We start from the raw sequence: 13808 nt of genomic DNA, 5'->3' as shown, positions 1-13808 counted from the left end.
TGACCTAGTTCCATATCCGGGCTCTGTGAGCTGAGCAGGTTACTTGCCCTTCCTAAAGCTCGGCAACCTCACGGGTCACAAGGGGCTGATAACTCCTTGTCCGTGTCTGAGACGGTCTGGAGGAGCGGGTTCCATGTCTGGTGACACGTGTACTACACATTCTGGAGGGTTGACACCGCCTGCTCTGAGTGGGCCTGCCACAGGGGCTCGCAGGTCTGGCAGTGAAGGCGGAATGTTCTCTGTGACCTCTGGTCATGGAGGTGGGGCAAGGGATGACCTGTGGGGCCTCCGGACAGGCCGCCAACCCACAGAGTGCAGCGCCCCCGCCCTTACCCTTCCTCTCAAAATAAATGCGGTCGGCAGGTGCCGCTAGAGCCGCTGCCATTTCCCCCTGAGGCGGGGCCTTCTCCCCCCCCCCCCCCCCCCCGGGCGCCGCCTGCCCCATGCGGGAGCCGCCTTGTTAGGAAATGGAAACATCTGTTTGCATCACAAACGTGGCACAGCTGCAGTGTTTGCCGCAGAGGTAGTCAATGGAAACCGAGCGGAACCCATCCCGTCTCCCCAGGTGGCTGACAGCGCCCGTGGGCGCGCGGCCGTTCGCTGAGGGCTGGGGCCTGGCCACGTCGCCGACCCGCTCCCTCTGCCACGAGCTGCAGCAGTCGGAGCGGCGGCTTCGTGCCCGCCGGCAGCACGTGAGCTCTGCTTTCTGTGTGCCCCCGTCTGTGGGAGCCTGGCCCCGGAGCTTGGTGCTCATTCCCGACAGGACCCCTGCCCCTGTCTGTGGGGCCCGCTCCCCGTCTTCCCAACGTGTTCAGGGATGTGGTGCTTTTGTCCTTGTTTTAGCGACAGGCAACATACGAGTCATGGCTTAGTGCTGCTGGAGATGGTGTTTAAGTCGTGCTGCCCCGCTCGCCTTAAAAGCAGCCTAGGCTCACTCATGCTCTTGGAAAACCCCTTGTGTCCATTATTTGGGGGCAGGGTGCTTCCAAAGTTGCTTGGTGGCTTGAGGAGACTGCTGTCTGCCGCCCCCCAGCGCTGCCTTCAGGGGCGGGCCAGGATCCGGGCAGATGGGTGGGTCGCCCGCAGCCCAGGCTGCTTGCCCGTCCCCACAACCAGAGAGGAGCGCGCCCTCCTGCCCCGCGTCCACGGGCTCTGTCCCCGGGCATGTTCCAGACAGACATAGATGCGTCTCCGGGGAAACAGGGCGGATCATTCCTTGGGATGGTGGCCAAGCCTGGGAAGGATACCAGAGGAGCCGGGGGGGGGGGGGGGGGGGGGGGGGGTACTTTCCCGAGCTACTTCTCCGAAGAACCATGCTCACCACTCACGGGCTGTGAAACGGCATTGATTCTTAAAGGGGAGGGGACAGAAGGGCATGGGCGGGTCCCCCAGGGAGGGAGACCTCCCGCAGGCCGTTCCGGGGAGCAGCTTTGCTGTGCAGACCCCTCTTGGGGGCAGGGTAGCCGGGAGGCCACAGGGAGTTGGGCGGGGGGGACCAGCCAGAGCTGCCCTGTCAAGGTGAGGGCAGGCTCCGAGATGCCCTTCTGTGTTCTCCGCAGGGCTCATGCTCATCGGCAGTGACGTGAAGCTGAACAGTCCCTCGTCGCTCATCGGCCAGGCCCTCACGGAGATCCTGCAGCACCCGGAGCGTGCCCGCGACGCCCTGCGAGTGCTGCTGCACCTGGTGAGCGGGGCCCGCTGCCCTCGAAAGCCGCTGCAGGTGCCCGAGAGGGGGAGGCTCCGGCGGGCATGAGCAGGTGCAGGGGACGCCGTGCCCGCACGTCCACAGGTGGAGCTGGGCATGCAAGCCGTGCGGACGACGTGTGTCATGGGCCTGGCTGCGGCCTCCTGGCCAAGGTCCTGGGGCCCACACTGCCACTGTTTCTGGGCCATGAAGCTTTGGGCAAGTCACCTGGCTCTCTGAGCTTCAGTCTCCTCCTCTGGAAGGGGGGATAAAACTTCTACTTTTTCCAGGTTATCGTGAGGCTCAGAGAAGAGGCGGGAGTAGCTGGCACTCAGGAGGGTCTTAGGGGCTGAGGAAGGATATTTTAAAGTCAGATGGCACCGGGCTTCCCCTAACTTCGGTTGGAGCAAGAGTCCAAAGCTGATCTGGTATTTGGCCAGTCCCAGCCTTGGCGGGGCCGGGGGCGAGGGTACAGACAGAGGCTCCACATCCACACGTCAGAAGTTACAAATCAAGCCAAGCAGCAGGGACGGAAAACGTGTTGCACCCTTCCACTTTGATAACCGGGAAGGTAGTTTCTAACAACTGAGGAGCGTTAGCCTCCGTGGAGTGTTCTGCACAAGGCAGACCAGCCCAGCCCCAGACCAGGGTCCACGCGGCGGACAGTCCACGCCGGGTCCGCACTCCTTCCAGACCCGATGCAAACAGCTGCCCTGCCCCAGAGGACGTGTCCGAGCTCCAGAGGGAGGACGTGGGGATGAGTTCCACACAGACCCTGGGCGCTGGCGGGAGGCCCTGGCTGGGCGGTTTTGTTTGGGGGCCGGGTTCCAGGGGGCACGTCCCCTCCGCGGGGCAAACTTGCTGCCCCCCTGGGCCTGGGGCTCCATGCACTCCTGGTGGTAGGTCAGTCCTGTGCATCTCCTAAGCTTGGGGTTCTGCCTGAAACCAGCGTGTGACCGGGTAAGAATGATGGCGCCTGTCACCAGACGTGAGGTGGCCTACGGCACCTGCTCTGGGGTAGCCATGCTCACGCGCCTTGAGAAGCTGCCAAGACACTTAACTGATTTTAACCTGTGCCTGGAAACTGCACAGAGCCATTCAGCTACTCAGTATTAGGACCCTTTCTGGTCCCTGTCACCCCCGAGTCCCCTCCTTCCTGGCTGCAGCTCCCAGGCGGCTTTTCTTAGAAAAGACCAGGCCTGTGGGGCAAGAGCCTCCTTCTAACTGCCTTGGGACCCCTTGACCCCAATGGGCAGTGCGTCTCCGAGGACCTTCAGCCCGATGGCGAGCCACCTGGCAGGTTGTCCTTCCCAGGACCACTCGTTTCCTCCCGCCTGGGAGGTCAGCCCCCAGCATCCCAGGTTGCACTGTAAGAGAAGCCTCAGGTGACACCCCGATGACTCTTCTGCCCCTCTAGTGACGGCCCATGCGCCCCAGGGCATGTGGCCTCTCAGGACGGCCTGAGATAGCCCCCAGAGAGAGAAGCCACGGGGAAGGCCTGAGGCCGCCGGAAGTGCTATGGAATGATCACGGGGGAGTTAACTTGGTGGTTCCTTGGACAAATTCAGCCCACGGGTGCCAGGCACAGGTTTAGGCACTGGCAGGTGGGAGGGGTACCTGAGGTGGAGGGGGAGGCGAAGGTTCCAGAGGCCATTCTGTGGCATGGAGGGTGAGTCAGGGGCCCCGGGAAGAAGGGCACTGCCGGCCCTAGCCCTGGGATGGGTACTGCCCGTGTACGTGAGAGCTGCAGGCCGCGAAGGGGGTTCTGGAGGGCCTGAAGGTTTATCCTACTGATGGGGAGCCATCCCGTGGTTTGGGGCAGGCTCTGGCCTGACAGTAGGTCTTAGTGTCTGAGGAGGAAAGCCTGGGGCAGGAGGCGTGGGCTAGGGAAGGGCCAGAACGCTTCTGAGTCTCCCAGCCTCGCAGGTGCTGGGACAGTGACAGTCTTTCTCCCGGTCCCCTCCCTCGCGAGCTGGGCCGTTGCTCCAGGGTCCTGGTCCTCAGGCTGGGGCGCCCAGGTGGCAGCCCTGGCTTCACACCCAGGGCTACGCGTGTCCCCAGAGCCGCTGGGAGAGAAACCAGGGCCCGCCGCTGACCAGAGTGGCGCCTCACTGCCCCCCTCCCTTCCAGGTGGAGAAGTCCCTGCAGCGCATCCAGAACGGGCAGCGCAACGCCATGTACACGTCCCAGCAGAGCGTGGAGAACAAAGTGGGCGGCATCCCCGGCTGGCAGGCCCTGCTCACTGCTGTGGGCTTCCGGCTGGACCCCCCAGCCAGCGGCCTGCCGGCAGCCGTCTTCTTCCCGACCTCCGACCCCGGCGACCGGCTCCAGCAGTGCAGTAGCACCATCCAGTCCCTGCTGGGTGAGCGCCAGGCAGGGCCGCCGAGGGGCTGGCCGGCAGCGTGGGCACGCTGGTTGGTGGCCGTGGTCCCTGCGGCCCCGGCGGCGGGGGAGGGGGGCTGGATCTCACAGTGGGGAAGGAGCGAGGAGTCGCAGACACAGGCCTCTCCTACCTGGAGGAGATCCGAAGCAGCAGGACCTGCCTCCTCCTGGGCTGCCACGGAGGAGTGCTGGGCACACGGCTGTGCCTTCGCGCACAGTCGGCAACTCCGGATCTGCCAGAGCCGCGGGGCCGAACCCGGGGGCAGGCAGGCTGCGGGCGCGCACGGCTGCCTTCTGTGCTTTGCTCCGAGGAGGCGATGCGGCCTGGGCCTGAGCTCGGCTCCTGGGGATGGGACCACACGCCTGCAGGACTGGCCTTTCTCTGGGACCCCTCCTTTCTCAAGTTACACGGAGACCCACATGCCACCGATGTGGACTGTCTCAGGCTCTTCTCCTGGGGAGGCAGCAGGGCTGTGGGTGCGGGGGCCCCTCTGGGTGACGCTCGCCTTCTTCTTGGCTTAGGTCTGCCCAACCCTGCCCTCCAAGCCCTCTGCAAGCTCATCACTGCCTCGGAGACGGGAGAGCAGCTCATCAGCCGGGTGAGTTGAGCCAGGGCGGCTGAGCCCAGGCCTGAGCACTGGGCTGAGCTGGAGAGGCAGGGTGATCTGGCCCTACCCAGGAATCTGCAAGTGACACGCTCTTGTTGCCTTTTTCAGCCTCTGTGACTAGATGGGAAAGACGAGGGCTGGGGGCGAAACAGCACCCTCCCCAACACGTGCATGTCCAGGGGCAAGAACCCATCCGCTCTGGGCACTGGGTTCTGGGAGCAGTAGGGCCTTTGGCGGCCTCTGTCGCCTGCAGTCTCAGGGCCTTTCCTGAGCTCTCCATTCAGTGGCTTCCTGCGCCTTGTCATGCCCGCCCCAGCACCTTTTTCCGCTGACTGACAAGTGTTAGAGCCACACTCCCTCAGCCAGCAGGGGTGGGCCCTGCCAGCTCCCCTTCAGGGCTCCTGACGCTCATGCCCAGCTCAGAGGATGACCCTGCCTGAAACAGAGTAGCCACTGAGGCACAGCAGTGAACACAAAGTCAGTTCTAATGCAAGATACTGCTTAGCAGGTTTCTCAAAACATGCTTTCGTTTAAGGGAATGTAGATCCACTTCAGGAATCCAGAGGATTCTCTCAGCATCATGCAGGCCCTTCCCAGCTTGACCTCAGAGCTCCCGATCTTCCTACTGGCCAGTGAGGGTCTGGAACAAGGGGAGGGAGGGACACTGTAAACCCTGGGGTGACTGCTGGGTGGGGGAGGGCTCCTGGCTGGTATAGCAACCCTGAGGAGCACGAACCAATTCTCTCTGGTCGTCTCATAGTGTAATAACTTGAAAAAACAATACACCTCATTATTATGGATCAGATTTCATTGTAAATGGAAATATTTCTGTGGGGAAACAAAGCTTGCTCTGTCTGGGATTAGCCTCTGAAAATCCGAGTGGTGCTTGGAACCTCCCACCTACCCAGGGTGGTTTCCAGCCCAGATTTGGAACATAGCCCAATGACCTGGCCCCTTCTTGAGTTCCTGCTCATCTGGCAATGAGCATGTTATGTCTCCTTGTTGAAGAGAATCAGGAAGGCCCTTCCAGAACATGGCCTATCAAGATATCCTGAACCCAGGAGGGCTGGAAGCCTGCACTCTACAAAAAGAAGACGTTAGAATTACATTTGCAGAGCAAGGCTGAGTCCGAAAAGCCAGCTGCTTAATTTCTTGCATTTGGCGGCATTCACAGGGCCTTTCTGCCTACTCTCCCGCCGCCGGGCTGCAGGCAGATGTCCGCAGGCAGATGTCCCGGCTGCGCCGCCCCCCTCCCCCCCACCCCGGGGCCGACAGGTGCTGGGCTATTTCTCGAATCACTCTGGAACCGTGGCCCTCAGTGTCTAGAGTGGCCTCTCCGTGCCCTCTGTGCCCCCTGCCTGCCCCGCCTCTCTCCTGGCAAGGGAGGGAGGGCCTGGCTGCCCCTGAGCGCGTCTGGCCTGGTGTGGCTGTTTCTCCTGCGTGTCCCTGCTGATTCTTGCTCCTCTCCCCTCCCAGTCGGAGCCGCCGCGGCACTTCCTACAGCAGTCGTCAGCTCGTGTGCATAACAACCTGTGCTTGAGTCTAAACTCTCTTCTCTCTCTCTCTTTTTCTTTCTTTTCTTATAATCTGCTGGCCGAAGGCTGTTAAAAATATGGTTGGAATGGTGAGTACGACTTTAAGTAGCAACTGTTGTCAGGTGAGCCCCTCAACCCGCCCACCCCCTGCGTCCCCTGCCATGCTCTGAGCTCGGGTGCACGCGCCCCCCACGCGCTCCGGGCCGCCTGTGCGGCCGGCTGCCCCCTTCCTCTGCTCTGCCTCCCCCTTTCCTGCTCCACCCTTCTTGTGTTCTCAATTTGACCTCTCAAGTTCCACCAGAACAGCAGGGGCAGAAGTGACTTTGAGAGAGTGACACTGAGAACCACCACACAGGGCTCCTGAATAGACCCAGGGGACCCGACGCGCCCCAGTCCCTCGAAGGAGGTGTGTGGGTTCCTCCCCGAGCACTGCGGCTCAGGGACGGGACGCCGGGCTCCTCTGCACCATGTAACTCAAGAGCATCGAGGGGACTCAGAGAAAAAAAGAGGGAGACAACCGGTCCTACAGCCCACCCCTCTTCTGGTCCCCGAGCCCCGCCGCCGGTGTGCGCCAGGGGAGAGGCGAGGCCGCCACTGCCCTATGACACTCCCCCGCCCCCCCCTCCCCGAGCCTCCCGAGAGGAGACACGACAGCGGGCCTGACGCACCGTAAAAGGGATTTGCAGTGCGATACACATTAAGGTCACTAGGGATGCCGGTAGCAGGTGACACAGGAGTAACGCGGGGACACATCCTAGGCGGGCCGGAGGGAAGGCGGTGCCGGGAAGGCGGCGCGCTCACACTGTTCTCCTCGCTCAGCTCCACCAGGTGCTGGTCCAGCTGCAGGCCGGCGAGAAGGAGCAGGACTTCGCCTCGGCCCCCATCCAGGTCTCCATCAGCGTGCAGCTGTGGCGCCTCCCGGGCTGCCATGAATTCCTGGCGGCTCTAGGTAGGGCAGAGCATCCTTAGCTGCTTCCTGCAGTTCCCTTTTGGAAAACTCCGTCTCTTCTGGTTTCTGTTGGGTGAAGCTGGTAGAGTCTCAGGGGCCTCGGTGTTTTCTTAGATATCACGGAGAGATGGTGGACTTGGAGATCCCAGCACTTTAGCACACTTGGCGGATGGCCCTCCTGCCTTGTTCCATTTCCCAACATTTTGGTTTCATCTCTCTCATTTCTAGTCCTCATCTTGATAGAAAGCTGCTAGATGTCAGCATTGTTGGGAGTCAAGCCATGATTAAAAGCTAAAGAAAACAAAGTCCTAAAATAAGTTTCAAGGTCAGTCTCTACGGTACTATTGAAACCAGGTCTGATTGAAACCAGGGATCTAGAACTGCACGCACCAGGATCCTTGTTCATCCGGGACACTTACTTTTCCTTTTTTGACATCGTAATGTGGCTGAGGCAGCTCCTGGCATAATTGCTGTTTTCAGAGATGCATTTTTTGATAAAATACCACAAGGGGCTGTGAGCTGCCCTCCTGTCCCACTTAAGTGCCGGTACGACTCGCCTGGGAGCCATTCACCACTTCCCAAGCTTTTCTCTGAACACCTGTTATGCGTCGGGCATTGTGCCAGGACGGGGGATGCAGCACCGAGCAAAGGACAAGCCCTGCCCTCTTAAGAGTTTTCGGGTCTAGTGGGGAAGATGGGCAGACCTAGTAAGTACCTAATCTAAGGGGCGGGAGCCTCTCAGGTGGGGGTACCATCATAGAGAGGAGCATCGGTGTCACGGTGATTGCTGGAGGGGTGGGAGGCAGGGAGCTTGGGGCAGACCCGGAGAGCCTGAGGGTGTCTTCAGGAGGAAAGATCCAGGCCGAGGGAAGAGCTCTCTGTGAGCACAGGTGTCAGGCCCACACGCTGTGCAGGGCACAGGGGCAGAGGAGGGGCAAATCCTGTAGGTTCTTAAACTCAGGGAGTGGGAACTCTTTGGAGGATGACACAGCCTAAATTCACTGTTACAGGGACCAGTCACTGTCCAACATGGCAGGGCAGCCAGTCCTTCAAAAGGAATTTTCTTCTGCTTGTGAAATCTGGATTTCATTGCATTAGGCCTTTCTTCTAACCCATTTGCAGATGACCTTTCCCAGCCCACCGCAACTTAGGGCCGGCTCTTTTTGCTTTTGATGGGGGATCCCCCAAAGCCCCACAGGGACTCTGAATTGCTCTAAGTAGATATTCTCACATCCTTTTATGATTTGTACTCTGTGCTTGTTTCTGTGGGCTTAAAGCGTAGTCTTGGCATAAACACAGTACATTTATATCTAGACAAATGTAGCCATTGGACCAAGAGTGAGAAAGGCCAGGTCCACACCCAGGAGGGATCTCTTTTCCCTTCCAGAACAGGCTGTACGGCTGGCCTTGGGGCAGTGACACAGGATACAGGTGAGGGAAGACGGAGCCAAGGCCTTTTTTTTTTTTTTTTTTTATAAAAGAAAAGCTGTGTTCCTCACGCAGGGCCTACACCTCCCTTCGGTGTGGGTGCGACAGAGGCAGCCCCCCTCGCCTGTGAACTGGATATTTCCAGGTGTGTCATTGGCTCTCCCCAGTGTTGGGATGGTGGGTTATTTTCACTGATGGCCTCCATGTTTTCCAAATCCACTGATACTCAAGGGGTGAGTCAGTGTGCACATACTTATCCTTAAGTCCCGTGGCCTGAGACTGGGGGGCGGGAGGAAAGGTCTCTGCAGGCCCGGCGTTTGGAGGAGTGACTCCCTCACTCTTGAGGGCTCTGAGGCTCCTAGAAGTGCCCTCTTTCCAGCCCTCAGCACCTGGCAGGAGCCATCACAACCCGTCACCTCCGTTCTGTTGGCATAACCGAGTCTCATTTTGGTAAAAGGAGAGGTCTCTAACTAAACCATTTATATTAATTAGTTGTTTTTAAATGCTGAGTTCTCCGAGACCTTCCTCTTGCTTTCAGGGAGTGTTTCTGCTTGAGTTCAGAGGGGAAAATATCCCATAGCAACCGGAAGGCTGAGGCGGCTTGTGGAGTGAACCAAATTCCCAGAGAAATGACAGCCTCAGACCCATACCAGAATCCCTGCATGAGAATAAAAATAGACACACATTTCTGCTTTGGTGATGACTCTGTCAGGAACCGCACCGCACGTGGCACATGGCGGCGTTGGGCGTCACAGACCCTGTCACCGGAGCGCACATGGGAGGGGGGAGGGGGCCCCCCCCCCCCCCCCCCCCCCGGCCCGTCAGCACCAAGCGCCTCCACTGTTCCAGGCGGAGCTCAGTGCGACCGGAGGAGGCTGAGTGCACACGTGCAGGGCTGAGGGCTCCTCTGGCCCTAAATCCCGGCTGTGGACACAGCCCTTGGCCTTGGTGTCCGCCTTCGGCGGCTTCCGCCTGTGAGCTTCCCAGGGCGATGGGTGCCAGGCGCTCTGCAGGCTCTTAGTCTCAGTGCAGCGGCAGCCGGCGGGCCGGCCTTCTGCGCTCCAGACCCCTGCCCTCCGCGGGCCCGGCCCGAGTCTCAGCGGAACCGTGAGTGCTCGCACGGCCTGCGCACGCAGCTCAGCCGAGAGGCCCGGTTCCCCGTGGGCAGAGCCTGCTCGTTTCTGAGCCCCCGGTGGCAGACGCTGACCGTGTCTGGGGACACCGTCCGTGCCCTTGAGAAGCTTCCACCTTCCCAGGCACCAGCTTTAAATGTCGGATCCCGTGCTGAGGGGAGTGGCCAGTTTTTGTCCTTCCCAGAGTCTGGGAAGGAATGGAGAAAGCAGCTCATCCTCCCGAGCCCCGCACCGTGAGCACGCGCTGCGGAGAACAGAGTTCAGGGCAGGAAAGCAGCTGGTGCTCCGGGAAGGGGGCAGGAGGTTCACAGGCCCCCGGGGCAGCCCGGGCGGGGCGCGGGGGTTCCCGGGAGGGGCAGGCAGCCCTGCGGCGCTCCTCCTCTCCAGGACATGGACCCTTCCCCGTGGCCGCCGAGATTCACAGTCTTTGTTCCTCTAGGGTTCGATCTCTGTGAAGTGGGTCAGGAGGAAGTCATCCTGAAAACCGGCAAACAGGCCAATCGGCGAACCATGCACTTTGCCCTGCAGTCTCTGCTCGCGCTCTTCGGTAAGCACCCCCTGGCACACCCCCACGCGACAGCCGCCGGCACAGGTGTGGCTGTATTTGGGGAAGGGGGAGAAAAGCGGAGAAGTATTTTGTGTGGCTGTGTTCAGGACAGTGCAAGAGCAGTGAACAAAAACCCCCGCTCTGGCGACCTCACGACACATGCGGTAGAGACGGGCTGCTGCCAAGGGCTGTGAAGACCCGCGGGGGAAGGGACGGGGGAAGGGACGAGACAGGGTGGCAGCGGGCCAACGAACTAGGGAGGAGCGGTGCCCTGTGGCTCAGGCCACAGGCAGTTTTCAGGGCGCCGGGGGCACGGCCGGCTGCTGCATGAGGACAGCGCGGGCCACGGTTCGAAGGCAGAACTCACGCGATCCGCTGAAGGCTGTGAGTCAGACACAAAGGGCGGGTCAAAGGTGATACCTCGTTTTTCGGAACAAAGGCCAGAACGGGACTGCCTTTTGCTGAGACCTTGAAAGTGGCAGGAGGTGGGGGTTTGAGTTCCATCTTGGACATGTTCCGTTCTGAACTCTGCATCAGACAAGCTCCCCCGACAGCTGGGTACTTGAGGCCGAGGTTCAGGGAGAGGCCAGCGCAGAGTCGGAGAAGGGGTGCAGGCCCCGCAGGGGAGGGCGGTGTCCTGTGGGGGGGTCACGGCTCACAGGTCACAGGGGTGAGCAGGGCCGGGAAGGCATGGTCAGCGGGGCCCGGGGGGGCCGACTGCAGACCTGAGCAGCGAACACTGGGCTTAGCAGCATAAGTGCCCCGTGAGGTCTGGGGAGGGCAGAGGCCCGGCTGGAGCGGGTTGAGAGAAGGTGGGAGGACAGGCAGTGCAGACAGTGCGTGTAAGTGACGGCCGGGAGCCGCTGAAACAGGGAGGGTGGCGGCTGTGGGTTCAGGCCGGGGTGGGAGCCCGAGGCGGCCCTGGGGTCTGGTGAGATGGGAGCGCGGTAGGGGGCTGGGGCTGGCTGGGCCTGGAGTTCTCCCGAGTGTCCTGGGCCCTGCCTCACATTTACTTTCTCCGGTGCTTGGGGAGCATGAGAGAAATGCGAATCGCGCATGAGTAGCACTTGCACGGTCCCCACTAGCTTCTCTGTGTATGAGGATGCTTGCGACTTTGAAAGAATAAACCATAGAGAATTCTAACCGCCCTCTGGGCACCTATGTTCTGTCTTAGATTCTACTGAGCTCCCCAAGCGCCTCAGCCTCGACAGCTCGTCCTCCCTGGAGTCTCTGGCCTCAGCCCAGTCTGTCTCCAACGCCCTGCCCTTGAGCTACCAGCACCCCCCCTTCTCCCCCACCGGCGCCGACAGCATCGCCTCGGACGCCATCTCCGTGTACAGCCTGAGCTCCATCGCCTCCTCCATGAGCTTTGTCTCCAAGCCCGAGGCTGGGTCGGAAGCCGGGGGTCCCCGCGGCCGGCAGGACTACGAGCGGTCCAAGAACGCCTACCCACAGCGATGCACCCTGCCGCGGGGCCAGCTGTCCCCCCACGCCCGCCCTGCCGGCGGCAAAGACGAGGACGAATACGAGGGCTTTTCCATCATCAGCACGGAGCCTTTGGCGGCCTACCAGGAAAACAGGCCGGCGCGCCTCTCGCCAGATCACAAACAGCCCCGCGCGGGGCCGGCTGCGGGTATTAAAGTGTCGGTAAGCTCCAAGGGGAGCGTCAGCACACCAAATTCTCCAGTTAAAGTGACTCTCATTCCCAGCCCAAACTCGCCCTTCCAGAAGGTGGGAAAGCTGGCCAGTTCGGACACAGGGGAGTCAGACCAGTCTAGCACAGAAACGGACAGTACCGTGAAGTCCCAAGAAGAAAGCAACCCAAAGCTCGATCCGCAGGAGTTGGCGCAGAAGATTCTGGAGGAGACGCAGAGTCATCTCATGGCGGTGGAGCGCCTGCAGAGGGGCGGCGGCCAGGCCGGCAAGAGCAGTAGCCCGGAGGAGGGCGTCCCTGCGCCCCACAGCGCGGCCGTCTTCCGAGCGTCCGAAACCAGCGCGTTCAGCAGGCCGGCCCTCTCCCACCCCAGGAGCCAGCCGTCGCCGGTTCCCGCGAAACCAAAGCCCCCAGCCAGGAGCTCGTCCCTCCCCAAGGTGAGTTCAGGCTACAGCAGCCCCACGGCCTCCGAGGCGTCCGTCAAGGACAGCCCGAGCCAGCACAGCGGCCGCCCGTCGCCCGCCTCCGACTCCCAGACTTCTCTCCCCGACCAGCCTCTCTTCAAACTGAAGTACCCCAGCTCCCCGTACAGCGCCCACATCGCCAAGTCCCCCAGGAACGCGTCCCCAAGCTCGGGCCATCAGTCGCCGGCCGGGAGCGCGCCGTCCCCAGCCCTCTCCTACTCCTCGGCCGGCTCTGCGCGCTCCAGCCCCGCCGACGCCCCCGACGTGGACAGACTGAAGATGGCGGCCATCGACGAGAAGGTGCAGGCCGTCCACAACCTCAAGATGTTCTGGCAGAGCGCGCCCCAGCCTCCCACGGGACCCATGAAAATATTCCGGGGCGCCCCCGGCACAATGACTTCCAAGAGGGACGTGCTCAGTCTGCTCAATCTGTCCCCGCGGCACACCAAGAAGGAGGAAGGCGTGGACAAGCTGGAACTGAAGGAGCTGTCCCTGCAGCCGCCCGGAGAAGCGCCCCAGAAAGCCCCGCCCAACGGCCACTGGCGCACGGAGACCACGGCGCTGGGCGCGCTGCCCCTGCCCGCCGGACCCCCCGCGCCCGCCCGCCCGCTGAGACTGCCTTCTGGAAACGGCTACAAGTTTCTGTCCTCTGGAAGATTTTTTCCTTCCTCCAAATGCTAAAGCATCTTCTGTACCCGCGGACTCAGGGTGCAGCAGCTGCAGGGGGCCTCCCAGCTCGGCTGAGTGCTGTCACCCCACGCAACCGCCAGCCACCTCACGCTGGGCGCACCCTCGGGGCGCGGGCCACCACGCACACGGCCGCTGGCGACTCTGGGCCACGCTCACCGGGAGCCAGGACTTCTGTGGGGTTGGCACGGGAGGCCCAGGCAGTTTTCTACACACTTCACCCAATGTTTACCTTGAACTCCCTGCTTCTCATCTTTGATGCGATTCCTCAACAGGACTTTTGTACAAAAACGGTCACGGTTCTGGGGTGGGGGAGAGGAAAGGGGGAGCACATATTTTGCTAAGAGGTAGATATGCAGTACCTTTTATACACAGAAATACAAATAGAGCATTTTTTTTAAGGCTTTCAGGTGCTGGTTGGGGGTGGGATATATAAAATCTAAGCTGAATTCTACATGAAAGTGTGATATTAGCCAAAAACAGAATGGTTTTTAAAATGCCAGTGATGTGTCCTGAAACTAGCGATTTTGGTCTCCTGATCCACGTCCCAGCACGGTAGCAATGCAATATTTCACGTTTCAGCAGCGCTTCCTTTCTGAACTCGGCTCTGCTCCATCGAGCTCTACAGATGTCCTTGGGGCCCCACTGTCAGCCAAACTTGAATTTTCTTAAAAATTTTATGTAACTCTTCTCCAGGCATTTTAGAACTATGCAATTGTGATTTAAAATGCAACTTT

General features: G+C 60.8%; 1 protein-coding gene across 5 annotated transcripts in view; it reads left to right on the top strand.

The window, feature by feature from the left end:
* The window catches only part of TTC28 (tetratricopeptide repeat domain 28), a 639440-nt gene extending 625970 nt beyond the window's left edge, over positions 1–13470 (top strand). For 4 of the 5 annotated variants that reach the window (XM_073886734.1, XM_073886736.1, XM_073886738.1 and 1 more), the window contains 7 exons: positions 1560–1684; positions 3815–4046; positions 4589–4665; positions 6275–6298; positions 7029–7158; positions 10159–10266; positions 11441–13470. In XM_073886734.1, the coding sequence (XP_073742835.1) occupies positions 1560–1684; positions 3815–4046; positions 4589–4665; positions 6275–6298; positions 7029–7158; positions 10159–10266; positions 11441–13065 (2321 nt within the window). In that variant the 3' untranslated portion in view covers positions 13066–13470. The remainder of the gene's footprint in view (positions 1–1559; positions 1685–3814; positions 4047–4588; positions 4666–6274; positions 6299–7028; positions 7159–10158; positions 10267–11440) is intronic. The other variant, XM_073886735.1, reaches the window with a different exon arrangement.
* Positions 13471–13808: the final 338 nt, after the last annotated feature.

This window comes from Callorhinus ursinus, unplaced genomic scaffold, assembly GCF_003265705.2.
Source record: "Callorhinus ursinus isolate GAN/ISIS: 27379988/994484 unplaced genomic scaffold, GSC_fseal_2.0 scaffold72, whole genome shotgun sequence".
In the NCBI taxonomy this organism is placed as follows: Eukaryota; Metazoa; Chordata; class Mammalia; order Carnivora; family Otariidae; genus Callorhinus; species Callorhinus ursinus.
The sequence above is the reverse complement of the archived record's forward strand: the minus strand, read 5'-3'. Positions and strand labels throughout refer to the sequence as shown.